Raw genomic sequence first — 26,497 nt, 5'->3', positions numbered from 1 at the left:
TTGAAATATCAGTACAAGGTTAAGTGTTACAAAGATCATAGAATCCAACAATATAGGCCTTTACACTTACTTCGAATAAACATTCCTTTTCTATTTATTTTGTGGTAAGACCCTGCGTTTTTACAAGTTCACCTACGGTAAACATAATATGAAAACAAACCTACCTTAACAAAGCCAGCTCTTTATGGGTAATAAGTTAGCAAAAACCAAAATATGCAAATAAAGAAGGCTCACATACAAGTCCTACCTTACTCTGTCGGCAAAATAAATGCCTTGACCAAGGAGACCGGCATCTCGACGAGAACCACCGTACTCTTCAACAACAATCTTCGGTAACAACAAACCCCTGGAAGTATAAGACAAGCATGGAAATGGTGTCACTGTGTCCCATGACATAACAAAACCTTATTAATGAACTACCAATAGGTAGACAAAACTATTGTTACATGGCATCAATTGATCAATCAATCATTACTGGAATCACTAGTCATCTCTAAAGCCATTATACACTTTCGGAACAGAAAAAAAAGTTCACAGATTTACAAATAACTTACAGGGTTTACAGAAAGTCGTGGTGAAAGACTTCTCTTGAAACATAATTCCATGAAATGCTTTACTTTTTGAGAAAACATTAAACAATTCTCAATTCCCGTTGTCGAGAATTGCGGATTTATTTTAAACACATGTCATGACACGGCGAAACGTGCGGAAACAAGGGTGGGTTTTCCCCGTTATTTTCTCCCGACTCCGATGACCGATTGAGCCTAAATTTTCACAGGTTTGTTATTTTATATACAAGTTGTGATACACGAAGTGTGGGCCTTTGGACAACACTGTTTACCAAAAGTGTCCAATGGCTTTAACACAATCGTATAACATAAGCATGCATTGCACGATGCCTTGAAATAAATTAGCTAAACGATGAAAATCCCATCTCTAAAGAAATATTTCAATCACAATTTTTGTTGAAATTGTGACATTTAGCAACGTCAAGAACCATTACTACAGGCCTCGTTGTAGCCAGGATTTGTTCACCAAAGGTGTCATCAAACGGGGGCATGTTGTTTTCCAGCGGAGAGAACAATGCCATGATTTTTCTTCTTATTTGAGGGTACTTTTTATACAAAATGCCTGATTCTGTGCTGCACGTGGAGACTGGACAATTTTCGACCAGTCAAACTTCGCGCGTATTCGAACATTGCGTGAGTTTGTTTCTCTTTTATGTGAAAGCAATGATGGAATACACTTGCCCTTTGATTAGGGAGTCAGTGCATAATCCATTCCCAAATACGCTCCACCCTATCACACTACCCTACTACAAGTCTGACAATTTTGTCGATAGCTATTACTTGACATTTACCTTGAGAGAATTCCGAGGAAAGTGGCTGGTCTTGATCCGTGGAGGAGGAGTTGGTTGTTTTCGATGGTCCCGTCAAATGATGCCTCTTCAATCCCTCGAGTGGCGGCAAATATTCTCTTAATATCAAGAGGTTCCTCACTGCAAACCAAATACGGACCACAGCCTTAAAGACACTGGACATTATTGGTAATTGTCAAAGACCAGTCTTCTCACTTGGTGTATCTCAACATATGCATAAAATAACAGACCTGTGAAAATTCGAACTCAATTGGTCGTCGAAGTTGGGAGATAATAATGAAAGAAAAAAACACCCTTGTCACACGAAGTTGTGTGCTTTCAGATGCTTGATTTCGAGACCTCAAAATCTAATACTGAGGTCTCGAAACTACATTACTTCAGATTACTTTCGGTTTTTATGCTCGTAATTATTTTTAGTAATTACAAACACAGAAAACATAACAATCTTTTTAACGTTTGTGAATGCCTTCTCCTATTAATGAACATTTTTGGAGTCCCTTAACAAGCATCGAAGAGGCCTGATTCATGATCACCTCATGGGCGATTTCAATACAAATTTCCCATCATTCTTATCCCAAAACACAAGGGAGCATGCCTACCTTGATTTCGTTTCCATTAAGAAAGCTTGTATCTGTATGAACTCTGGATGATTTGGAGGTAGGTAGCTAATGAAACACTGTATGGCGTGATACCTTGCTTGACTACTACTGCGTTGGGACCAGTCGGTTGACTCACTTACATTCACTATATCTTTGATTAACTGTAATACAAGGAAATATTTAAAGCATAACAATGCTGGAAGCTTATTTGTTATTATAAACTGTTACTTTATTTGATACTCTTATTGAGAGCGAAACGTGACGTCATCGGACATCAACATTTATTGCTTTGTACAAAAAAAATGAAAACTTGCACTTTTCAAAAGCCTAAGGTGCGGTCCATGCCATTTTGATTGATTTTCATTCAAATTCGAAAATGAAGTACATGATCCGTTCAAACTGGCGAAAGAGTGGATTTAAAAAAATGAATTTGACCTAACAGCCCCTTTTGCAAAGCCAACATACCGCACGATTCCCAGCCAGATTTATGCAGATCCAATCCGGAGGGAGTTTTGAACATTTCACCATAAACACGATTTCAACACTTACCTGGCACAGCTCTTGTTTGGTGGCGATTATTCGTTTGTGACTTATAAAATCTTGATATCGTGGTCTATAAGGTATTAATTCATAGAACTCCCTGTTGAGATTGAATAGTTCTTCTCCATTATCATCATCCTCCTCCGAATTCTTTTCGAGATTCTTCCTGATCTGCAATAGTACACCTTCTGCTTTTTCAACCTACATTAATTGAGTTAAATGGAAGTTTTTTTGTGTATGTTTGGTAATCATTCTTAAAGCCATTGGACACTTTCAGTAAACAATATTGTCCAAGGCTCACACTTCGTGTACCACAACTTATATATAAAATAACAAACCTGTGAAAATTTAGGCTCAATCGGTCATCGGAGTCGGGAGAAAATAACAGGAAAACCCACCCTTGTCTCCCCACGTTTCGCCGTGTCATTAATAAATCCGTAATTCTCGCTATCGAGAATTGATATTGTTTTCATGTTTTCTCAAAAAGTAAAGCATTTCATGGAATAATATTTCAAGATAAGTCTTTCACCATTACCTTCTGTAAACCCTGTAAATTATTTGTAGATCTGTGAACTTTTTCTTTTTTTTCTGTACCGAAAGTGTATAATGGCTTTAAAGGCAGTGGACACTATTGGTAATTACTCAAAATAATTATCAGCACAAAACCTCACTTGGTAACGAGTTATGGAGAGAGGTTGATAGTATAAAACATTGTGAGAAACGGCTCTCTCTAAAGTGACGTAGTATTCGAGAAAGAAGTAATTTTTCACGAATTTGATTTCGAGAGCTCAAGTTTAGAATTTTAGGTCTCGAAATCAAGCATCTGAAAGCACACAACTTCGTGTAACAAGGCTGTTTTTCTTCTTTCATAGTTATCTCGCAACTCCGACACCAATCAAGCTCAAATTTGCACATGTTTGTTATTTTATGCATATGTTGAGACACACCAACTGTGAAGGCTAGTCTTGGACAATTACCAATAGTGTCCAGTGTCTTTAAAATGAATTAGGCCTTTGCTTATTAGATAGACGCCAACAACAGTGTTTGATGTTACAAAGCATCTTGAGAAACATTTCACTTCGAAGCAATGCGGTTACGAATGAGACCTTCTTAGATTGTGTATTCCTATTTTGTTACAGGGATCATTCTTCCTGCACGAACATATTCACTTGTGGTTTTTTTTGGCGATGTCTCAAAAAAAACGACCAAGGGATCGACTATAAGGGAAGACATTTGGAATGTCTTTGGAGCATCTGGGTTTCAGACGTATATCTTCTAAGGAGCCAAAGTCTATGAAATGTCATTTTAAGTTTGCCTCCCTGATAACTTTTTGTTTTGGGTCGACCTAGAATCACTCCTCATCTCTTTATAGTTCGCGTGACTCTGGAGGGCCTATCTTAACCGGGTGTTAGAAACATTTTTGGTAAAGCCAAAACTCACTTTTCCGAGTCCAATTTTCCTGTACGAAACCTTAAGCAACTCCTGCAGCTCACCAATGGTCTCCCGCCAGACGTACTCCATGAGGCGAGCAACTTCATCTGAGATTGCAGGGCCATCTCGAAGACCGGACTCTAAAGCTTGCTTAAATAATTATAAATTGTTTGAACAAGTGATTACACATGAGCAATTATGAAGTGTTTTCCCAAGGTCTATTTCTGTGGGCAAACTTAACCGACTAAGATGTTTTAAACCCTGCCTTTGCTGACAAAATACTATGCCCCGGCTTAACATAAAGAGTTAAAAATAATATAAAGAAACCAAATGGGTTCTGAAAGGAACACGTTGCTTTGGATCAAATATTTTTGTATTTTGGCGTATTAATAGAAAATGAACAACCATAGCTACTTGTGTACAAGAGTTTTCCATTCCGGCTTGGTTTCAAGAGTTGACTCAACTATTTCACACTACCAAACCACGACTTTTCACACTACAAACATAACATGCGCTGAATGCTGTTTGTACTCTTCGTTGAATGTAACACAAAGTTTACAAAGAACAAAATTAAATATAAGTTTTTACTAGTTTGGGTTCGAATAAAAGAAAAATGACTGGAGCGGGACTTGAACCAAAAACCTCCGGATCAACGAACCGGCGCTCTACCAACTACGCTATCCAGCCCAGTGTTGGCGGTCTCCTTTTTTGAGACAAAATGGTAATACAGCTTCTGACTGGCACACACAAACAGAGATTTTGACTAAAGGAGACAACACAGGGCTGGACAGCTCAGTTGGCAGAGTGCAATTACGTCAATAAGGAGATTGTTGGTTCAAGTCCTGCTCCGGGCAATTTTTCTTTGTTTAAACCCTAACTATGAAATTAACTTATAATACTCTTTTGTTCTTTTTGGCAGATTCTTTTGCAATTTTTAGCTGGAATTTTGTGTTGCAAATCATCGAAAAGCATAGTTATAGTTAAAGAGAATCTTGTTAACATTATGTCTTTACATTTTGACAATGAACTGCAAAAACCCCAGCGTTAAATTGCTTCTCTTGGAATCCAAGTGACAACAACCACGCAGTGTTAATTTCACAAACAAAAAGTTAACTAACACCATGTCAGTGTTGTCACATAACAAGAGTTTGATCATTTTGCAGTGTGGGGAAAGACAATTTCAAAAAGTTCAATAAAAAGACAAGAAGGTTTTTACATTGCGATAGACTTGTGATCCAACCCATCGAGACAGGAATTTCTTTGTTTTGTGAAACTTTGAGAAGGTAGAGTAAATCTTGGCGTAAATTGCGAGAGCTTCATCGATGGACTCCGCATAGTGGCACTTTTTGGTGCCGCAATTCTCATCCTGGCAATGAAAACAAAGATGGTTATTAATGTACCTAATAAATAGAATAAGAAGGAAAATATCAAAGGGAAATATCAGTATTTCATACAAAGGAACTGACTTTGTAACATTTGATAGTTGGATGGATTCAAGATGCCAGTGTACTGTATACTCCTTTGTAGATGAAAATCAACAACAATACCTTGTTTGCTTATGGATATTCAGGTCAAACCTAGAACCAATAACCTGGGCACTGTACGCATTTAAAAACCAACTTGACATCTGCATTTCGTAATAGTACAAACCTCAAATGTCACCAATGTTTCAAAGGAGTACAGCACCCCAGTTACTGGGTCTAGGAAGGAGATTCAAACCAACCGTTGGAAGTTATAAGTACAAATTTCCCTTGGACACCGTTGCGTAGAACTATTGTTTTCAAAAGCATTGATTAGTATTTTTGTGATGAATCATAATATGCAACATTTCGTTTAAACTCTGAACAAGAAACGCACTTGTGAAGTTTTAAAGCGTCAACCCAGTACCTGCAATTCCGATAGCATCCCTGTATGGGTGAAGACCCTGCACGGATATTTTGACCACGCATCTTTTCCTCCGTCGTCTCCCAAGTTCTTCTCGGGCTGGACGACATGGAGCTCCAGTAACCTAAACTGAACGTCTTCGTCCTGCTGAGGTTGTGCTGGATCCTTGAAAATGAAAACGTTATAAGTTTTTTCGGTCAATTCCAGCAACAATAAATTCGATTTTAAAACGCATTCAAATTCACGCATTTTCTTAATGCCCGATCAAACGATACTTTTATAGTTATTGCAAACAATTTTGATATCGTGCAACAGGCCCCTCACCACCCAATTTTGTTTATTTGTTGTTTGCTTGCTGCTTTTGTTTTTGCCGGTGTTATTTTTTTCCATTTTGTATTTGTCAGGCATTTCAATACAAGCCTTTCTGGCTGATGTTAAAATGCCCCCATAATTGGTTTACTCCGTATTCATTAGACAAAATTCACTACTTACTTTCTTGACATGTTCTTGACTGTCTTTGACTTTAACAATATTGTACTTAGTTTATTATATTCTTTTTTTTCACCAATATGGGAAATAATTATGATAAAATTTAACTTGAGTTGAATTGAAATTAGAAGTCTATATGACAAAAAAAAAAATCAAGTCTGAGAAGTGACCTTGTACTATTCATGCATCAATTTCTCCACTGAAAAAAACACACATACTCAAAGAAATGTTGAATGGTCGTTTTGTAATATTGTGATGTCGTTTGCATGGAGACCATTCACACGTTGAACAAGTTGGTTTTGTGTTATAAATCAGCACCCATCTGCGTTGTACGGGCTCATGGAATAATCTTCGACAAAGTTTTGAAACATGCGCCAAGCTTATTATAATTCTTGTGTAAACCCGCATTTTTTTTTATTATAACGTTTTAGGGTCACGCAACTATAACTGTGGAATTGTAAAGTTCTTTCAAAGCCTCATGGTTCAATGTTTGAACTTTTGAGGCAACTTGATAAATTAAGGCTTTAAAGTTTGCCATATTTTGCTTTGAAGTTAGGAGAGTGCCTCATAAAAATAAACAGCAAGTCAGTTAAGGAAAAAGCATATTTTCGGAATCGTTTTTATCTGGGGTATAGGCCCCTAACTACATTGGCTGACCTGCCGAAAATTGAAACGAATCTGAAGTTTAAGTGTTCTGATAATAGGGTTTAATGCGTAACGCAGTAAACCGATTTAACACCGGGAAATATGCATAATTATAGTCACGTTGCACAGTCGGGGCTAAGCGACTGGGATTGTCAGGGCGCATTCAGACGGGGTTCCATTGTTCTTTTCAACCAACCAAAGCAATGCAATTCGGGGAAAGGGTGCTTGTCTTTCTGGGAACCGTCATTGAATATTCTGCCACCGAGGAGTTAAGATAGATTGTATAGTTGCGCAAAATTCCCTCCCTCCCTCCCTGGGGTTAATGGAAGGGTCAGGGTATTACGGCATACGGGATACAGATTGAATTGACTAATAATCTTACAACTTACACTTAAAGCGGTAAGTTTAGGTTGTTCCTATCAAGAAGCTAATAGGCATGGTAGCCTGTGAGGAAGTGGTAAATTAATTTATGTGAATTGATATGGATAAATATGGTGGTAATAAAATGATGTGATTGTATATAAAGAAGTAAATTAATTTGGTACCTTCTTGGCAACTCGCTGGAAGTGGGAACCTCATTGACCCGGAGTTTTCTCCAGTCAATGAGTGCATTTATAATTATAATAATTGTAAATGGTCTGGTACCTTCTTTGGAAAATCGCCGAGAAGTGGGAACCTTTGCGGATTGGAAATTTACCGTTCGCAGAGTGTAATTGGGAACCTTTGCGGACTGGCTGCAAAGTGTATTTATAATTGGAACTGGTATACTTCTTTATGAGTGGATATCACTGGATGGAATTAAATAAAGGGAAATCCCTTATATTATTATGAATTGGCGTTTTACCACGGAATTCAGAGTACGGAATAGATTTTCAAGAGGCTGGGAGACTTTAATATTCATTTGGATACTTTTTGAACATTTGGCATAAAAACATTGGTTGCTATGGGAGTTAAAGACACTGGACACTATTGGTAATGTTCAAAGACCAGTCTTCTCACAAACCTGTGAAAATTTGGGCTCAATTGGCCGCCGAAGTTGCGAGATAATAATGAAAGAACAAATTATTGTCACACGAAGTGGTGTGCTTTCAGAATATGCTTGATTTCGAGACCTCAAATTCTATACCTGAGGTTTCGAAATAAAATTTTTGGAAAATTACTTCTTTCTCAAAAACTACGTCACTTCAGACGGAGCCGTTTCCCACAACGTTTTATACCATCAACCTCTCCCCATTACTCGTCACCAAGTAAGGTTTTATGCTAATAATTGTTTTGAGTAATTACCAATAGTGTCCACTGCCTTTAAAGTTGGTCATAATTTGCTTTGGAATTACGAGAGTGCCTCATAAAAACAGGCAGCAATTTAGTTTTAAAAAAAAGATATAAATATTTTCGGGGTCGTTTTTTACTGGGGCAGGCCTCTATGCATCATTGGCAAAAAACTACATTGACTGACCTGCCGAAAGTTGAAATGAATCTGAAGTTGAAGTGTTCTGAAAATAATATTTGATAGATTCTCAAGAGGCTGAGAAATTTTAGACTGGTGGCATAACTCAACTAAAACCAATCAAGCGAAAACAGAGTGTAATATTTGTTCAGAGGTCAATTATATCAAAGTAAATACTATCAGGCTGCCATGACCCATACGTTCGGTACCAGTATAAACACAAATGCTTTCTATACATTATTGACAACACATCGATGGCACTGGTGATTTTAAGTATAATATGAGCAGCCAAAATACTGCAGTGTACAGTGACAAGAACAATTCAACTCAATCAAGCTGTTATTCTAAGACTATACCTGAAATGCAGCACTTTTCGCTATGTCATAAAGGTGCTCTGGAAAGCGAGGCGCGGCAGGGTCACCCCATTTCCACACACTGAAAAACAAAATACACACAAAAATCACACTATATGGTTGCCTAACGGAAAAGAAAGAAACAAACAAACAAACATATTTTTGGTTTTAACAATTGATAACGTTTAGTTCTAGTTATAAAGGTTTTAATACCCTAGCCCTTAAAAGACGTCGGGCTACAAATACCCATGAGTTAGGACTATAGTTTGTGCAGTTCAGCTTGGCTTGATGTATTGTTTCCTTCGTCCATGCAATAAAAAATATGCTTTAAACATAGGCCTACATACAGTATACTTACTTGTTTTCAGCCTTACTCATTTTCGATGCTCATTGTACACAGGAAAGACAGCAACTGATAAGTGAAGGTTATTGTCACAGTGGCTCATACATTGTCATACAGTGACGGTGAACAGGTTGAGTGCGCAACTGGTGAAATTCTGCTTTAAAGGCATGGGCACGTTTGGTAATATTGTCAAAGACAAGTCTTCTCACTTGGTGTATCTCAACATATGCATCAGATAACAAACCTGTGAAAATGATGGCCAATTTTGGTCATCGAATTTGCAAGAGAATAATTCAAGAAAAAACTTACCTTGTTTCATTATTTTGTGTGTTTTAAGATGCACAATAAAAGGTTTCAACTGAGAATCTTTTATTACTTGAGTAAGAAATTACCTCTTTAAAAAAAAACTACGTTACTTTAGAGGGAGTTGTTTCTCACAATGCTTTCTACTATCAACAGCTCTCCACCATTGCTCGTTACCGAGTAAGTTTACAATTATTTTGCGTAATATCATCAATAGTGTCCGGTGCCTTTAACCACAAAACTTTACAAAGCAGGGGAAGTACAATTAACTGTTTTAAATGCCATCGCTCAATTACTTCCCGAACAAGGAAGTAAAAGCCTACACTTTTCGAAAGGTCACCTGTCTTGTGCGGAGGCGTTTAAGGGAAACTGTGAGCAGAAAAGATAGCTAAATAAAATAGCATATAAGGCCTAAGCCATATGATTTCTCATAAGTCATATTTTAGTATGTCAAATGCAAGTAGTATGATTATTCCATCATTTCGGGCAAGTTGCCCAAGCAGGAAATATTGATATTAATCTGGGTTTATCACCCAAGCAGGGTGTATCTATCTAATGTCAGCAGGTAACAAACAATCATCACATACTTGAAACAAAGTCTGTAGTCTACATGCCATTTGAATATTTCTTATATATTACAGGTTGATTGTTTTATTTTATAAATAATTGTGATGATTATATTGTGATGTAAAGAGAATACCTTTTTTAGTATAATTATTAATCTTTACAATTAATTTCACGAAACCTTAGCAGTTATTTGATTACAGACTGTAAGTTTGAATGAAGCAGTTATCAGAGAAAGACTCATTGCTGATTTTGAGGGCTTCTTTTTCTGAAATGTTTGTATGCAGCTCTGAAGCCAAATTAAAAAAAAACTGCCTGCATGCAGACAATCAGAAACACAGATTTTGATAAAAGAGTTAATCTTAGTCTATTTCACAATTTGAAGGCAAAATGTGGTGCCCGAAAACAAATTACTCTGCCGTCGATTTCACAAAACTCGTCCTAACTTAAGACCTAATCTTAGGACTTAGGACGAGTCCCAACCCTACACTGTAGCATGCAGACCTTAAGATTAATCCTCAGTTAGGAAGAGTTACTCGTCCTAACTCGAGATAAGATGAGTCCTAACTCTTTGTGAAATCGACGGCTGGAGATTTTGACCAACTCGTCTTTTAGATGAATCTTAATGTATTGTGAAGTGAAGCTCAGGACCCAACCTCCGTAAAATAGTTTGGTCTAAAATAGCGCCTACTACTGAAATATACAGAACATAGTGTTTTATTTTGTTGTAGGCCCCAATATAACAAATTTGCTTATTTCGATCGTTGAAATTGAAATAAGCAACCACGTTTAAAGACACACTGAACCACTGAACCCCCACGGGCACCAAAACACAGTGCGTGTTCGGGTTGTCTCCATGAGGACCATACATCTGGTTAATAGGTGAACGCAAAAGCTGCTGACTGTCGAGATCAAAAAGTGGGCTGTGCACACACTAGTTACATCACGACTGGACTACTGCAACAGTCTCTTGACTGGCGTCAACAAAAAACTTTGAGAGAGGGCTTCATAATGTTCAAAAGACTGCTGCAAGATTGATTCTAAATATGTGCAAATACGATTCCATCAGTCCCCATCTAGTCAATCTACATTGGCTTCCCATCACTCAAAGAATCATCTTCAAAGTTATGATCCTGATGTATAAAACGTACCATGGGCGTCAATTGGGGGGGGGGGGGGGGGGGCAGGGGGACATTCCCCCTCCATCTTTTGGAGGGTGGGGGACACAACCCCCGTCTTTTTGACCACCTTTATCATGAAGCCCAAGTTTTGCACTGCGTAAGACCAAACCCTGTGTCCCACCATGGGCATTAATCCTGTGGGAAAGGGTAACACAATTTTTGTAATGGTGGGGCACACTATATCAATGCCCCCCCCCCCCCCTCAATTGGCCCTAGATTGCATCACAGAGCATCTAAAATGCAAATTGTCCCGGGTCCTTAATCGGGCCCGCACCCCACACCGTAAAGACTTCTCACACGCATGCTCCATCGTTGACAGATTTGCACATCCCACTTAAAAAGAGTGAAAGGGACGTGTACACATGAAGATGCTGTTAACCCAAAAGGTTCTACTCATGCTGCTCACAATTTAAAGGTTTTATGTTCTTTTCCAGTCTGTATGCCTCTTATTGGCCTAAGATTGCACCACAGAGCATCTAGAATGCAAATTTTTCCCGGGCCCTTAGACGGTCCCCGGACCACAGGCCGTAAAATTTCTTGTCTTGATCCACCCTTGAGGATGCTGGTGATGATAGGGATGAAACGTCGTATGGGCATTAATGCAGAAACAATAAGGATATTACGAAGCTATAACTGAGTTGTTTTTTTAGGTACAATAACCATGAATAGGTGCATCATACGTGTAGCTTGAAATAGGCATTAAATTCCAACATCTGAGAGGGGGACACATTACCCACCAGACTCCCTAGATTGCACCAGAGAGCATCTGCGGCCTAAAACATTTCCAGGGGCCTTACAGCGGGCCCCGGACCACACGCCGTAAATGTTATGTCCCCCACCCATCTTTCAAGACGGACTGACGCCCCTGAAGCGTACAATAACCAAGCTCCTGTATATATCAAGGACATGCTCAAAATTTAAATCTCAACAAAGACATCTTCGTTCGTCTATACCTCTTCCTCCCTTTTTGTTGTGCCAAAACTTTTGCAGAGAGATCATTCTCTGTATATGGCCAAAAATGTGGAACAAGCTTCCTACACAGATCAGAAAAGCAAGCTCACTTACCCCATTCAGGACACTCCTTAAAGCTCACCTGTTCCAGCAGGCTTAACTAACCGTTCGGTGCCGCAGCCGCTGCGCCTTAGAACAAACTTTTGATTTTGGCGCTCTATGAATTGATTGTTTTCTTGTTTTCTCAAAAATTATAAAGCATTTCATGGAATAATATTTTAAGGGAAGGCTTTCACCATTACCTTCTGTAAACCCTGTAAGAAATCTGTGAACTTTTAATTTGTTTTCTGTTCAGAAATTATCCAATGGCTTTAATAATGAAGTTTTTGTGTCACGCAACTAATACTAAGGGAATAAAAGGGTAGTGACGAGTTCTTAAACGGCTGTTTAAAACCGACAGGGTCGTGGCTGTATGATAAGTTACATGACAAGTTACCATATACCGTATGGGTTCTTTGGTTCAAATTTCGAGGAGACTTGATAAAGGTTTTCAAGTCGGGCCCCACTTGGCTTGGAAAGTGGATAAGTCCTCACTCGGGCAGCTAATCGGTTTGGGGAAAGAAAAAAACATTTTCGGGTGTTTCTTTCTGGGGGTAATTAGCAGTTATCCCAATCTGAAGGCCTGCCCAAAAAAGTTTATAAGAAATCTGAAGTTTAGTTGGCCGAAAATATATTTGATTGGTTTTCAAGAGGCTGAGAGACTTCACATAATTATTTGGTGAGTATTTATTTTTATATTTTAGCATTGGTTGCTAGTCGAGCGTTTTTTAGTGTTGTGCACCATAAGCTACGGAGAGTAGGGACCGGGCCGGGGCGTCCGGAATTGTCCAGTTGCCCCAGCTGAAAAAAGAATAACCCTTTGGGGCTTGGCACCCAAGTGTCCAGTACCCCGAGAGGAAAAAAAGGATACACGTAGTGCCCTTAAAAGGGTGGAAACACTACCCCCCCCCCCCCCAGCAATGCCCCTCTTTTGGCCTCCAATGAAAAATATCATGGCTATGTCATTGAAATGAAATTACTAAACAAAATGGTATACAAATTTATATAACCCAAGTTCTGTGTGAAACACACACAGCTTCAATAAGGTTGTGTGACCTTTAAACAACAAGTCTTGTCCTTTTCATTGCATTACAGCAGTGTTTACACGAGGTTAACTTTGTTCCTCAAATTTGACCAGTTTTTTGTATTATCATGGACACTTTGTACCCCAAAACGCAAACTTATACAATAGTATCAACGAGACTGAATTTGCTTGAACCCTCCTCGGGTACAAGTCAATGTTTGCAATGATAAGGACTTCACTAAATGCCAGATGACCAATCAAAAGCCATGATACCTCCCCTCTCGTTCTATTCAAACAAGGTCTGGGGTAAAGATAAATACATTAGTAACTTTTTATTGGGAAAAATTATTTGATATTAATAACACAATCTGTATGATTAGTGCCTAAGTAATGATTAACAATTTTGGATGGTAATTTTGAGGTGTATTGGGTTTGGAAGCCATTCCGGGCACTGGCTGCAAGACGAGTGCAGCATACACGCCCCTCGTCACCGGTTAAACGCGTTTTTTTTTCCGAAATCTGTATTTCTGTTTTTCCTATCACTGAATAAGCTGGTCAAGCGACTAATATCAACCCAACATGCGAAGTCTACAGATTCTTGCACTGTGTTCACTCCTTGCATCAGGTAAGATTAAATTTCTTTATTATATGAAAACAGAAACTATAGAAACACAGAAAAAACTAATCTCAAATTACTCACTATTATATAAACGGAAACGCCCACCACAAGTTAACGATATCTAAAAAATGCAAAACAAGTTCAGAAGTATTGTTTTTTTACTTAAAAAGCAGGAACGATAGAATGTAAATATTTAAATTTATAATGGTTTTTAAAGCACTGCATTCTTTCTCAATTTCTGAGAAACAAAACCACAGGCAAATCACCCATTTTGGGGATTGGAACCCACGATATTTGCAATGCCAGAGCAATGGGCTAGCCCGGTGATTAGAGATGGTTCGAATCCTATGTTTTAGCAGCAGGTAAATCAACTATCTAATAGATATCATTATTATAAGATCATTCGTACAAACACATTATTGTTTTCTTTATCCCCGATTCAAAATAAAGGAACGCGTTGCCTTGGATCGGACGAGTTGGTCTATAAAAAGCATTAGTAACCCTTTTTTATAAAATGCGTTATGGTTGGAAAGATATTTTAAAAGTAGAATACAATGATCCACACAAGTTTGCCTCGAAATTGCGTGGTTTACCTTTTACTTTGGGAACTAACACGGTCGGTCAAAAATTTGACTCCCATAAATGGCCGACCGTGTTAGTCGACGATGTAAAAGGAAAACCGTGCAATTTCGAGGCATGTTTGTGTGGATCATTGTATTCTACTTTTACAACATCTTTCTACTCAAACGCATTTTATAACAAACGGTTACAAACGCTTTTCAAAGACCAACTCGACCGATCCAAGGCAAAGTGTTCCTTTACTATTAATTGATAGGTAGAATGTTCCTTATGTTTGTGCAATGCCTCAAAATCCACAAATACAAAGGCATATACGAGGTTCTTTAGGGGTAAATCATAGGCCAGATGAAATGGTAAAACCAAAATGATATTTTGATATTCATTGATAACTTAATATAAGATATATATACGGGAGGCGGGTCGTGGTCAAGCGGTTATAAGCGCCTGACGCAAGCTTTGATTTTTTTGATGATCAGTAGGTTCGAGTCCCGGTTGGGGTACTTGACTTATACGTCTTTGACCAAGATACTCTACTAAAAGTGAGTCGTCCTTCCGATGTGACGTTAAGTCGTAGGTAGCTTCCGTATGTTAAGTTTGGTAGTGTGCGTGAAAGAACAAGAACAAATATCTTGGACGAGTAGGTGTCAACCCCAGTGTTTCTGGTTCACATAGCATATACAATTTTCCTCAGGCTTGCGAACTGTATTGATTAAATTCACTTTACGAGACATCCTTTATTTCATTGCTGGAGCTAAAAAACATTACAATTTGTTTACTGTAAAATATAACCTTTTTGTTTACAAATACACAAGAAGTTCAGTCTTATTTGGGGGTTTCCTCGTTGATGCTTTAAAGGGACACGTTGGGGTACAAGAAACATTTATTTTGAAATAAATATGGTTGGAAAGATGAAAAGTAGCATGTTATGATTTACACAACCCTGAAATTTGTGTCCTTCGTAAACACGATCCGCCATTTTGTGGAGTCAAAGATTTCAGGAACAAAATATTTACCCTTATATAATGATAATTGTTCAGTGAACAACAAAACGTTGTATGGAAGATGAAATGTTATTGTTTTTTTAACCATTTTTTGGGAAACGCTCTGTAAAAGACTAGTCTTATCTCGAGTTAGGACAGGTTAGACGTTCTAACTTAGGACTAGCCTTAAGTTTTTAATATCTCCTAGGACTAGTCCTAAGTTAGGACTAGTCCCAACTCTTTGTAAAATCGACCCATTCGCTAATCGCTGCAAAATTACCCAGTAATATTTTTCAACACTTTTTATAAAACTAAAACCACCCTTAACGTTTTAAATTGCTCGTAAAATACTGTTGTGTTTTTAGAGATGTTAGAGGGCGCAATGGTGTTTTGCTTTTGTTTTAAACGGTAGTCACCTCTTTTAAAAATGGAGGGTACCCAAAACGGGATTGCGTAATACCTCCTTCCGCCTCGATCCGCTGTTGGCAATTAGCTGACGTTTGCCCCAATTCGGCCACCAACAAAACATCAGCCTAAATTTATTTGTTACACATCTGGCAACTGCGCATTGTTGAACCAATAAGTCTTTCTTTAGTTACACTTTTTTCATACATTATGCACTCACAACAAACAACAGACAAACACAAAAATAGAGGACACACTTGGAAACTGCCTGAATCTAAAATGAATAAAGTCCTGAGATAAATTAGAGACGGTATCATGATGTTGTCGCATTGTTCGGCGGTAGTTCCTTCATTGGTACTTGGTGTCCACAGTCTCGAATAAAACTTTTAATAAAAAGTATTTCAAATAGCAGCTATTGCCAATTCGGACGTTTCTAAACTTAAAGGCAATGCACTGCAGTGGACACTATTGGTAATTGTCAAAGACTAGCCTTCACAGTTGGTGTATCTCAACATATGCATAAAATAACAAACCTGTGAAAATTTGAGCTCAATCGGTCATCGAAGTTGCGAGATAATAATGAAAGACAAAAGACCCTTGTCACACGAAGTTGTGTGCGTTTAGATGGTTGATTTCGAGACCTCAAGTTCTAAATCTGAGGTCTCGAAATCGATTTCGTGGAAAATTACATCTTTCTCGAAAACGATGGGACTTCAGAGGGAGCCGTTTCTCACAATGTTTTATACCATCAACCTCTCCCATTACTCGCACCAAGAAAGGTTTTATGCCGATAATTATTTTGAGTAATTACCAATGGAAAAAACCTTCTGCCATAGTTTTATAAAATTTCTTATGAAACTTGGATGATATAAATAACTGTATATTTACTCAGTCATATTGTGCAGTATATTGCTAATTGGATAACTGCACGCACAGTTCGCGCCAGGTAGAACCTTTACTTATCTTTTTTAGATAAGATTTCGATTAAAACACTTTAGGATAGTTGTGATAAGAGTTGTACCAGGCTGTGTGAATTGCTAATGTTTACAAATAGGTCTACAAAGGGTCAATGGTCACGAGTACTGTCTCACCTTGAAACGGAAGATATTTGGGGGCGTTGTTGGTGGAAATTATTTCAAAATAATTTCAAGGCATCCTCGCCTCTCTCTTGCACCGCTCTCAAAAAAAAAGAGAAAATCAAATAAATTTGGGGTGACATAGGTGGCTAAATTAGGATCTTGATCTGAATAAAATATTCTCAAGGCACTAAAATTAAAGCCAAACTGAAAGAGAAGATTATAAAGATCTGTCGGTTTTAGAGCTCACCTTGCGCTGTGGTTCGATTCCTGACAAAGGCCATAAGTGGGTATAGTTATTTGTTATGGTTCTCTCATGAGGTACACCTGTTTCTCTCAGTTTTTCAGCCTCCTAGCTCCTTAGAAAGGACAAACACGTTTGATCTTTGGCGTGCTCTGACGGTCTATGTTGTAAAAGGAAAAATACAGCATTTATCTAGCGCATTCTGGATCACAGATCCCTCGATGCACTTAAAACAAGGCTTGATTTACAAAGGTACAACAAAAACAGGTCAGTTGTAAACAAAAGGATTAAAAATAGAAAACACTAAAACTTTACTTACAACAAAAAATGGCTGCTAAAGGGGCATGCATATGGCGTGACCGTGTTGTAGCAGGGTAGGAAGTTATCCATGAGGATGATTGACTTGTAAACACATATTTTCACTTAACACTCGAGCCCGTGCTTTTCAGCCGGACCCACCTAGGTATGTGAGCGGGTTCTAGGTGACTGCAGAGCAATAAACCACTGGGTTGTGTAGTACATTGGATTATAGTAATCTTTTACTCCTCACAACTCCTGAAGAGTGAATTACGCTCCAAGTGTGAACTTTTTGCATAGAAATTTCAGGGGACAAGTCCTAGCTACTACACCAAACTGGATGGATAAAACTTAACTTAACTTAAATTTGATTTGAATATATTCAAACTAAAAAGTAACTTTCCATTGTGTTAAATAATTTTGTAATGTTGGAATGTCAGAGGCTAATTCCTAAAAGGGAGAGGTATGTTGAGGAGCCCTTTTCTGTAGCTTGGGAAACCCGCTACAACCCTTATATAAAACACCATGTACCCATTGAACTGGCGCAGATGACCAGGACGTTGGTCGCACCACATATGCATTTATTACATATGCTCATTGATTTACTGAGGTAAGAAACCTTTCGATTAAATGAGTTGAATCTCTAACTTAGTTTCCCAACATGGGTTTTATTTCCGTCATCCGTTGGTCTAGTTTCCGTTAAAGTGAAACATAACAGCTTCAAAATGTGCACGTATTTTAAGCCTAAAATGTACTGCGGTACCGAGCTAATCATGACTTTTTATTCGCCATAATTTGTAGCCAAACTTTTACCGACAGGGTATCCTCTCTTACAGGGCGTTTACAAACTGAAAAAAAAACACAAACTGTAACAAAAACCACGTGGTAGGACTTACACAAATTATTGCAGATTATTTATAGTGCTATCGAAGAGATTTATCTTAAATAATCAAATAAATGTGCTCCCGTTCTGTAACCTCGAACGTGAATTGCATTCTCGGCAATGGAGAAATCACTCGGCTATCAAGATCTTTGATCTGTGGTACAATTTTTCGGACCCCGCTCAAGTGGGTCCACACAGGGCGGCGACGTTTTCCATCAACTATTCGTGAAGTGCATGGAGCAGCCGATTTCAAGAAACGCTAGGATTAGTCCTATCTCAAGTTAGGACGAGTAACTCGTCCTAATTAATCCTATCTCGAGTGAGGACGAGTTAACTCGTCCTAACTTATTATGGGTTCAATGCGTCCTAGCTGTGATAAAGAGTTTTGTGAAATCGAGAGCTGGTTCCGCAAATGGGAATTTTTACCTGCTCGTGCAATGGCATTTTGAGACAAGAAATCTCAGGATAATGTCACAAATTAAAATAATGAACATACAATTAATTTAATGTGCATCTGTAAGGTTTTGACGGTTGTATAGGCCCTACTGCAATGTTCTTGTAACTTCAGCTGACTATAGCCTAAATCATAGTCTTCCACTCAAATTGAAAGTGTACAATTGATTATTGGAATCGTTCGATTGTTCTAATCCCATATAAATGTAGATTGTTTGCAATAAAAGTGCTTTGTGAAGATTCCATTTCAAAAGATAGACTCGTTTTTGAGGTAGACCTTTTCGCAAAATACCCATTGCGCAAGCGCTATTAAACTGTTGAATGAGGTGCATGCTAATAGCCAGTAATCAAACTGATCGATAGCTAGACCAGCATGCACTATACCACGCCCGTAGCGCGGTTAGGTACCGAGTATTTGCCATAAGGTCTATGAGTTTATGAAACAGAAGCTTTTGATAGAATATTCTGCACATTAATATAGCTTAATCCCTCACTCATGTAAATGAATGTTTAAATGGAGAAAATACCTCTGAAACAAAATATTTGTGTATGATTTTCACAACAGCTGTAGCGCAGAGTGGGAGCTTAAAATGTGGCGGGAAATGGCAGCAGTATAACGGCAAATGTTATATAGCAGTCGGATCCAAGAAAACTTGGGGCGATGCGAGGAAGGATTGTCAGAAGAGGGGTGCCGATGGAGGAGATCTTGTCTTAATACCAGATACGGGTACCAACGTAAGTATAATACACAGTCTTCTGATCGTGTCACACCTTGGCCCATCTTCATAGAGCAAACAAATTTGCTAAGCATGTTTGTTTTTTCCATGATTAAAACAGGATTACCAACCAAACGTCCACTTGGTGCATTTTGCTTGTTACTCAGCTGTTGTTTGTTTATCCTGAAAATAACAGGGAAATTTGGTTGGTAGGCCTAATTCTGTTTTTATCAAGGCAAAAATGTCAGGCTTAGCAAATGTTTGTGCTTAGCATCTCTATGAAATTGGACCCTGTCTGATTGATGCTGTGTGTTTCAGTAAGAACTGAAGCACAACAAAAAATGCTAGCACAGAATAGTAGTGTTAAGCAGAAACATATTACAGTGTCCAAATCACACTAAGTTTACATTGCTGTGGCGGGTGCCCGACTCAATTTTTGCTGTGAAAATATTTTGTCAAGCATTAGTTTCTGCGAACAGCTTTACGAAATTGGACCAAGCTTCTAGCTGGTCAGTCACTATAAAAGGTAGGCCCGTTGTCAAAACTTATGGATCTTCGTATGTAAGTAAGTATACACATTCAAACCGGGGACCTATATATAACAAAAGAGGACAATATAGTCCACAAACTGTTGAGATTAGTGTTGTACGGAAACTGACCCCTTGGGTCGATTACACTCAAAGAGTTAGGACTAGTCCTAACTTAGGAGGAGATATTAAAAACTGAAGGCTAGTCCTATAGCTAGGACGAGTCTCGAGATAAGACTAGTCTTAACTCTTTGTGAAATCCACGAAATTGACGTCATGTTATGAAGGTCCTTGAAAAAGAGAACATTGTCCTTGAGTTTGCGACAATTCCATGCTAAAAAGGAGGTCTATTAGTTCTTTTAAACATTCCTCGTAAGGCAGAATTTCCATTGAACAAAAAAAATAGTGCCAATTCTTTGAACTTCTTCAATAGAGCTGGTATGAAGACCTGACTTTTACATTCTTCTGTGCATAATGAATGATTATGAGTGCAATGGTGCGAATATGTTCATGAGTTGAAAGATGGAATGTTCTTTTTAATGAGGCAGAGCCAAGTTGAATGGAACATTCCAGCTTTCAACGAATGGAAATATCAAAGCAGATCAAGTGGGGATATAATGCCATCTTATTGTCCTGTCATTTGTAACAAGTTTGCAGGTGGTATGCTACAACACAGCACAACTTTGATATGAATAATCATGTGTTTGAAATTATTTACACTTCAAAAAGTGGAGTGTTAAATTGATTCTCTTGGTACCTATGTGTGACAACACCGACACGGTGTTAATTATACCAACGATTATAGTAATGTGGATAAATATTTACAATGACTGATCTTTTCACAGACGTTTCTCAAGAAGGTGCTCACTGGAGTTTCAGACAACACATGGATCGGTTTACACGACATTGCGAAGGAGAACAAGTTCAAGTGGGTGGATGACCAAACACCTGCCGCTAAAGGTTTCACGTAAGTGGGTGAAAATTCAAATGGCTCCAGAGCAGGATCCAGTTTTACCGTGCATCATCAGACTCCATCCGTTTCCCGCCAGTATTTCACGCCTTCGTGCATCACCAAGCTAATCAGTCTCTGCTGCATCACAGTCCGGCTTTCTCCAGAAGACGATCGGAGCACACTGATCGAAACGTCGCGTTGAAACCAAACGGTTCTTTTCATAACCACCCTAGCTTATTTAGAGATAGTCATTATGGTGTTACCGCAAATATTTCCATATTATAATCTTATTATTATTTAATTAATGGTTTACCCATAATAAATACACCGACCGATCAAAGGCACATCAGTCGGATGGGACTCGAACCACCAACCTTTTTGCCATTCGAGAGCAGTGTCATACTAACTAAGCCACCACTAATTTAAGAAGTAATGAAAAGTAAGGAAAATGACTGGGTACAAATATTATGTATTATACAAAGTCACATCCCCTATGTTTGTTCATTGAACAGGAACTGGGCACCTGGTGAACCTAACAATGCTGGTGAAGAGGACTGTGTCATGATTTTTACGTCAGATCCAAACTTAGTTTGGAATGACGATGCCTGCTCCACCAAACTTGCGTACATCTGTGAACGTAACATCAGTAAGTGAAACCAAATGTAACGAGCATTCGGTGCATGACCTTGGCCCAATTTTTTTAAATGGATACTATAGGTTTTCTTGGCCAATTTCGGCAAATGAGCAGCCAATTCAACCACCAAGCTATTCTATTTCGCGCGAAATCGAATGCTACTGAAAAGGGTCATTCGATTTCGTTTTATGATTAGTCAAATGTAATGTTGCGTCATTCGATTTAACAAAATGATCATTCAATTTAACAATTCATCAAAGCAGCATTCACTTCACATTCGCAGTCGCTTCTTGAGCCGTGTGTGTCTCGAAAAAGAATGACGATACACAAAATTGAACATAGTGCTAAAGGAATTTGACTCGACTCAAAACGAAATTGAATGGCCGAATTCTGAATTTGAAACGCAGTAACAACTAGAGAGGCAAAACAGCTTTAATTCGAACGCATGAAAATGAAATTGGCTGCTCATTTGCCGAATTTTACCGGAAAAAAACTATATAATTGGTAATTGCTCAAAATACATGGTAATGAGCAATGTAGTTGGCAGCTGCTGGTAGTATAAAACATTGTGAGAAACGGCTCCCCACAAACACTTTTATAGTTATTTCATATGGCCATATGAAATAACTATAATAGTGTTTGAGAAAGAAGTATAATTTCTCACTAAAATAATTCGAATTGAAGTCGAGACCTCATTGAACTTGTGGGACATGGGTGTTCCCTCGCAACTTCTACATCCAATCGAGTTTCAAATTTCCACAGGTTTATTTTGTTATGTAGATGTTAAGAAGACTGATATCAAAGGTGTCCAGTGCCTTTAAAGGCAAAATGTACGAAGTGTCTTGTAAGAAGGTACGAAGTGTCTTGTTAGAAGGTACGACGTGTCCAAGGTATACGAACGGTGTCAAAAGTCACTCTATATCTGTAATGAAAAATACTAAATAAATTCATAGCATCCCAGAACCGCTCCTTTGTACCATTCACACTGGCAACAATGACATTATCATGGTGCCATGTGATCCGATAATGGATCATGATGGTATATATTGGACTGGCCGTCATCAGTGTGATCCGAATCCGAGATTAGGAACTTTAAAGGCAGTGGACACTAAATTATTAGCATAAAACCTTTCTTGGTGACGAGTAATGGGGAGAGGTTGATGGTATAAAACATTTTGAGAAACGGCTCCCTCTGAAGTGCCATAGTTTTCGAGAAAGAAGTAATTTTCCACGAATTTGATTTCGAGACCTCAGATATACACCTTGAGGTCTCGAAATTAACCATCTAAACGCACACAAATTCTTGCGACAAGGGTGTTTTTTCTTTCATTATTATCTCGCAAGTTCGATGACAGATGTTATTTTATGCATATGTTGAGATACACCAACTGTGAAGTCTAGTCTTTGACAAATACCAATAGTGTCCACTGCCTTCAAAAAGGGTACGACTAAATTGTTCTGATAAGCTTTAATTATCTGTTCATATACAGATGCAGTTCCAAAATGTGACTCGGCAAATGGGTGGAATAACTACAACGGTATGTGCTACAGATACTTTTCCTACAAAACAACATGGCAGTCGGCTGAAAACGATTGCAAGCTGACACCAGGTGGACATCTAGCTTACGCCAAAACTGCTGACGACCAGGCGTTTTTAGACAACTTGCAATACAGTCATGGAAACGAGTACTGGCTTGGTCTATCTGATAAGGTAACTTTATTGAATTGTCGAGTTGCTGGCATGTTGAACTTTTAAAAATAAGCACTTGGCTGTTGGCAAATAAACTATGTATTAATGTACTGAAATCAAATTATATAATATTTTGTCCGAGACAGCAGAAATATACTCAAACGGTTCCTTTAATATTAAATGGTGTTAACTTGCAAAAAGTAAAAAGTACAAAATTTCTAGGCATTTATATTGACGAAAATCTTAACTGGAAGAGTCACGTTGATGTAGTGTCAAGCAAAATATCAAAAACCATCGGTATAATGAATCGTTTGAGGTTTTTCTTACCAAAGAATATCTTAATAACTCTTTACAACTCATTAGTCCTCCCATATTTAAATTACTCAATTCTCACTTGGGGTGGCTCTTCATCCTGTGACAAACTTCTTATTTTACAAAAACGAGCTGTTCGAATAATTTTCAACGCTCATTATCGGGACCATACCTCTCCTTTGTTTGCCGAACTGAAACTACTACACTTTAATGATCTCTATAACCTCAACCTTGGAAAATTCATGTACAGGTATATAAATAATTTGTTACCTTCCTGTTTTAGTTCATGTTTTACTCTCACTTCAGATGTGCATTCTTATAACACTAGAAGCAGCTCGAACAAGAACATTTATGTTAGTTTTAACAGAACGTCAATGTTTAAAAATGGCCTCGTTCAACGAGGTACACATTTTTGGAATAGTCTACCCACCCCTCTTAAAACATCATTAAGTTTATCTACATTCACCAAACAACTAAAAACACAACTGCTCCAATCATATTCTTAATCTGTAATGGAAAAATTGTCATTTAGCAATAGCTCAATTATGCTCCTATATGTCTGTCATTGTCCTTTTTTCGTTTGTCATTTGCCAGTCTGTGTTTGTCTGTCAAGGGTACGGGTACAAAAGCTTTGCTTCACCCTTTGCCCAATGTTGTTATGTGAATAATGTTTAAACTAAGCTTCGTTAAGTTAATATTGTTATAAATGATTATTTCGTCTTTTAAAATATGTTGTTATAATAGTGTTAACTTAATGGTGTATGTATTATGTATTATCATAACAATGTTGAAATAAATGTTCTATGATTGATTGATGTACTGAGGCTCCGCCCAGTAATAAAGTGCTGAGCTACAAGCAATTATTTTTTTTACATGTTGCCTGAGTTTTTCAAGCTACAGACTAAGTTATAAGTTAACATTTGAATTTAATAAGTCATTTTAAAATAATATCAGTTGTTTTGTCAGTAGTTTTGTCTTTTGAAAACAATTTAGGCCCAGTCAATATTTTTTTGTGTTATTTTTATCAACGTCGACAGACAATTTTTCACAGGCATCATTTTTTTTTTAAGTATTGATAATCCCAATAGACATTTGCAGACAATTAAAACAAAAATTTAACTTACCTTTTTTTTAACAGAAAAGTAACAAACAGGGCGTTTATAAATGGAGTGACGATTCAGCATTTGACGCAACAAATGATTTCTCTAAATGGGACAAAAATCAACCTTCAAATCAGTAAGTATTTCGAAGATATCAAATTATTGATTAAAAGGTTTGGCTGATACTAGTCATAATTAATGTTAATTAATATTTTGAACAACTATTTCCATAGACTCGAAAACGTTAAACGCTTTTATTTAAGGCTGGCCCACATTATCGCACAACAAAACTCTACTTATAAACACTAAACTAGCGTGAGTGATATACTATTATATAAAATCACTAAAATTATGTAATGTCGGCAATCCTTCTTATCTCCATTCCTCAGCCGTTACAAAGAGTTGTTAAAGTTGCATACATTTTATGCCGTGGTATTATGTAAAAGTTTATGGTTGTTTTTCAGTTTGAAAAGGCATTATCTTTTAAAACCTTTTAAGATAACGAAAAGTTATTCAAGTTATTCAATTATACAAATCGGCCATGAATTTATGTTTGAATAATGACATTTGATGTTTGGGTCCCTAAAAAGTTTCAAAAACGCCAAAGTCATTATCTCAAAGCGCGAATCTTTTTGTTGAAGCAAAATTGCTCATTTATTTTATTTTATTAATTTAATTCTGACATTAGGCCTGTACAACAGGGAAAATTCTGACCATGAAGGGTTTTTTCCGCCTGAATAGAATAGTCACAGAATTCGCAAAGGGAGGGCTTATGTTGTTTTCAAGTTTCTGTCTCTCCCTTTTCAATAATGAAACGGGTATAAGAATTATTCCTTACCAAGTCGTAAGAAAATAACCTATGACTTTTAATTCACTACCGCATAGGTTCTATGGGAAGGAAGGCGACTGCACAAGGGTCAGGACAACCGGTTCTTGGTACACTCAAAAGTGCACGGACAAGAGCAGATACGTGTGTGCTATTCCAGAAGGTTAGTGGTAACTAAGTCTAGTTTAAACACCTATACAAAATAAGGTACACATGCAGTCGTCTTTGTCTATATCTCTACAAATCAGATGAAAGGCAACAAATAGGACCATAGACCCGATTTCAAAGAACTGCTTCATTAGAAGAGGATACCATAGCTAACACAACCAAATAATGCCTATTTATAGGGACTAAGCCTAGTACACGAATGATTTCTACTGAGCCAATGTTCAATCTGAAACTCGTATCATGTTCTATATCAAGTTTTATATAACACCCAAGCAGATCCTTGCCATTTGATTGGAGGATTGTCCGTCACGTGATAGCAAATAAAAGTACCATTGCACGCTGAGTCACTCACCGTGCTTTTTCGTTCCATCCGAAAAGTACCATTGCACGCTGGCACGCTGCCAGCGTGCAATGGTACTTTTCGGATGGAACGAAAAAGCTGAGTAAAAACATCACTGCGTGCGCGTGTCTTTGGTAACGCAGCAGGTGTTACTGCAAGAAGGCATAGTAAAATTACTAGCATTCGGCTTCTACAGTTGAAATTGTTTGTTTTGAAAGTTGTTTCTTTCAATCAAAATGACAAAGTTCTACTTGGATGTTATATAAAACAAATAATGAATGTTTTTCATTCGTGCAATGGTGCGAATATGTTCATTCGTTGAAAGCTGGAATGTTCCATTCAACTCGGCTCCGCCTCGTTGAATAGAACATTCCATCTTTCAACTCATGAACATATTCGCACCATTGCACTCATAAACATTCATTATGTGTATAATAACCAACAAGGGAAACTGACTGGGTAAAT

The 26,497-nt window shown here is 37.9% G+C and overlaps 2 protein-coding genes across 2 annotated transcripts in view; one reads left to right on the top strand and one right to left on the bottom strand.

Moving 5' to 3' along the window:
* LOC117288066 (protein mono-ADP-ribosyltransferase PARP4-like) overlaps positions 1 to 9,150 on the bottom strand; it is a 33,871-nt gene extending 24,721 nt beyond the window's left edge. Inside the window, exons 1-9 of the mRNA XM_033768762.1 lie at positions 9,125 to 9,150; positions 8,770 to 8,848; positions 5,836 to 5,997; positions 5,165 to 5,314; positions 3,958 to 4,098; positions 2,527 to 2,718; positions 1,978 to 2,138; positions 1,361 to 1,498; positions 248 to 346 (exon numbers count right to left, since the gene is read on the bottom strand). Coding sequence (XP_033624653.1) covers positions 248 to 346; positions 1,361 to 1,498; positions 1,978 to 2,138; positions 2,527 to 2,718; positions 3,958 to 4,098; positions 5,165 to 5,314; positions 5,836 to 5,997; positions 8,770 to 8,848; positions 9,125 to 9,144 — 1,142 coding nt within the window. The 5' untranslated portion in view covers positions 9,145 to 9,150. The remainder of the gene's footprint in view (positions 1 to 247; positions 347 to 1,360; positions 1,499 to 1,977; positions 2,139 to 2,526; positions 2,719 to 3,957; positions 4,099 to 5,164; positions 5,315 to 5,835; positions 5,998 to 8,769; positions 8,849 to 9,124) is intronic.
* A 4,660-nt stretch (positions 9,151 to 13,810) lies between these two features.
* Positions 13,811 to 25,692, top strand: LOC117288065 (C-type mannose receptor 2-like). Its single transcript, XM_033768761.1, has 7 exons — positions 13,811 to 13,856; positions 19,333 to 19,502; positions 20,856 to 20,977; positions 21,475 to 21,608; positions 23,087 to 23,307; positions 24,737 to 24,834; positions 25,584 to 25,692. The coding sequence occupies exons 1-7, from the start codon at positions 13,811 to 13,813 to the stop codon at positions 25,690 to 25,692; spliced, it is 900 nt and encodes a 299-aa protein (XP_033624652.1).
* The last annotated feature ends 805 nt before the right edge of the window (positions 25,693 to 26,497 follow it).

Source organism: Asterias rubens, chromosome 3 (genome assembly GCF_902459465.1).
Source record: "Asterias rubens chromosome 3, eAstRub1.3, whole genome shotgun sequence".
NCBI classification, from domain to species: Eukaryota; Metazoa; Echinodermata; class Asteroidea; order Forcipulatida; family Asteriidae; genus Asterias; species Asterias rubens.
The sequence above is the reverse complement of the archived record's forward strand: the minus strand, read 5'-3'. Positions and strand labels throughout refer to the sequence as shown.

What these genes read in the sequence shown, in the direction of transcription:
- LOC117288065 (XM_033768761.1), top strand. Translation starts at nt 13,811, where the DNA reads ATGCGAAGTCTACAGATTCTTGCACTGTGTTCACTCCTTGCATCAG. An exon ending in TACCAGATACGGGTACCAAC is followed by an intron (nt 19,503 to 20,855) that starts GTAAGTATAATA and finishes ATCTTTTCACAG; the next exon opens with ACGTTTCTCAAGAAGGTGCT. An exon ending in CCTGCCGCTAAAGGTTTCAC is followed by an intron (nt 20,978 to 21,474) that starts GTAAGTGGGTGA and finishes TTCATTGAACAG; the next exon opens with GAACTGGGCACCTGGTGAAC.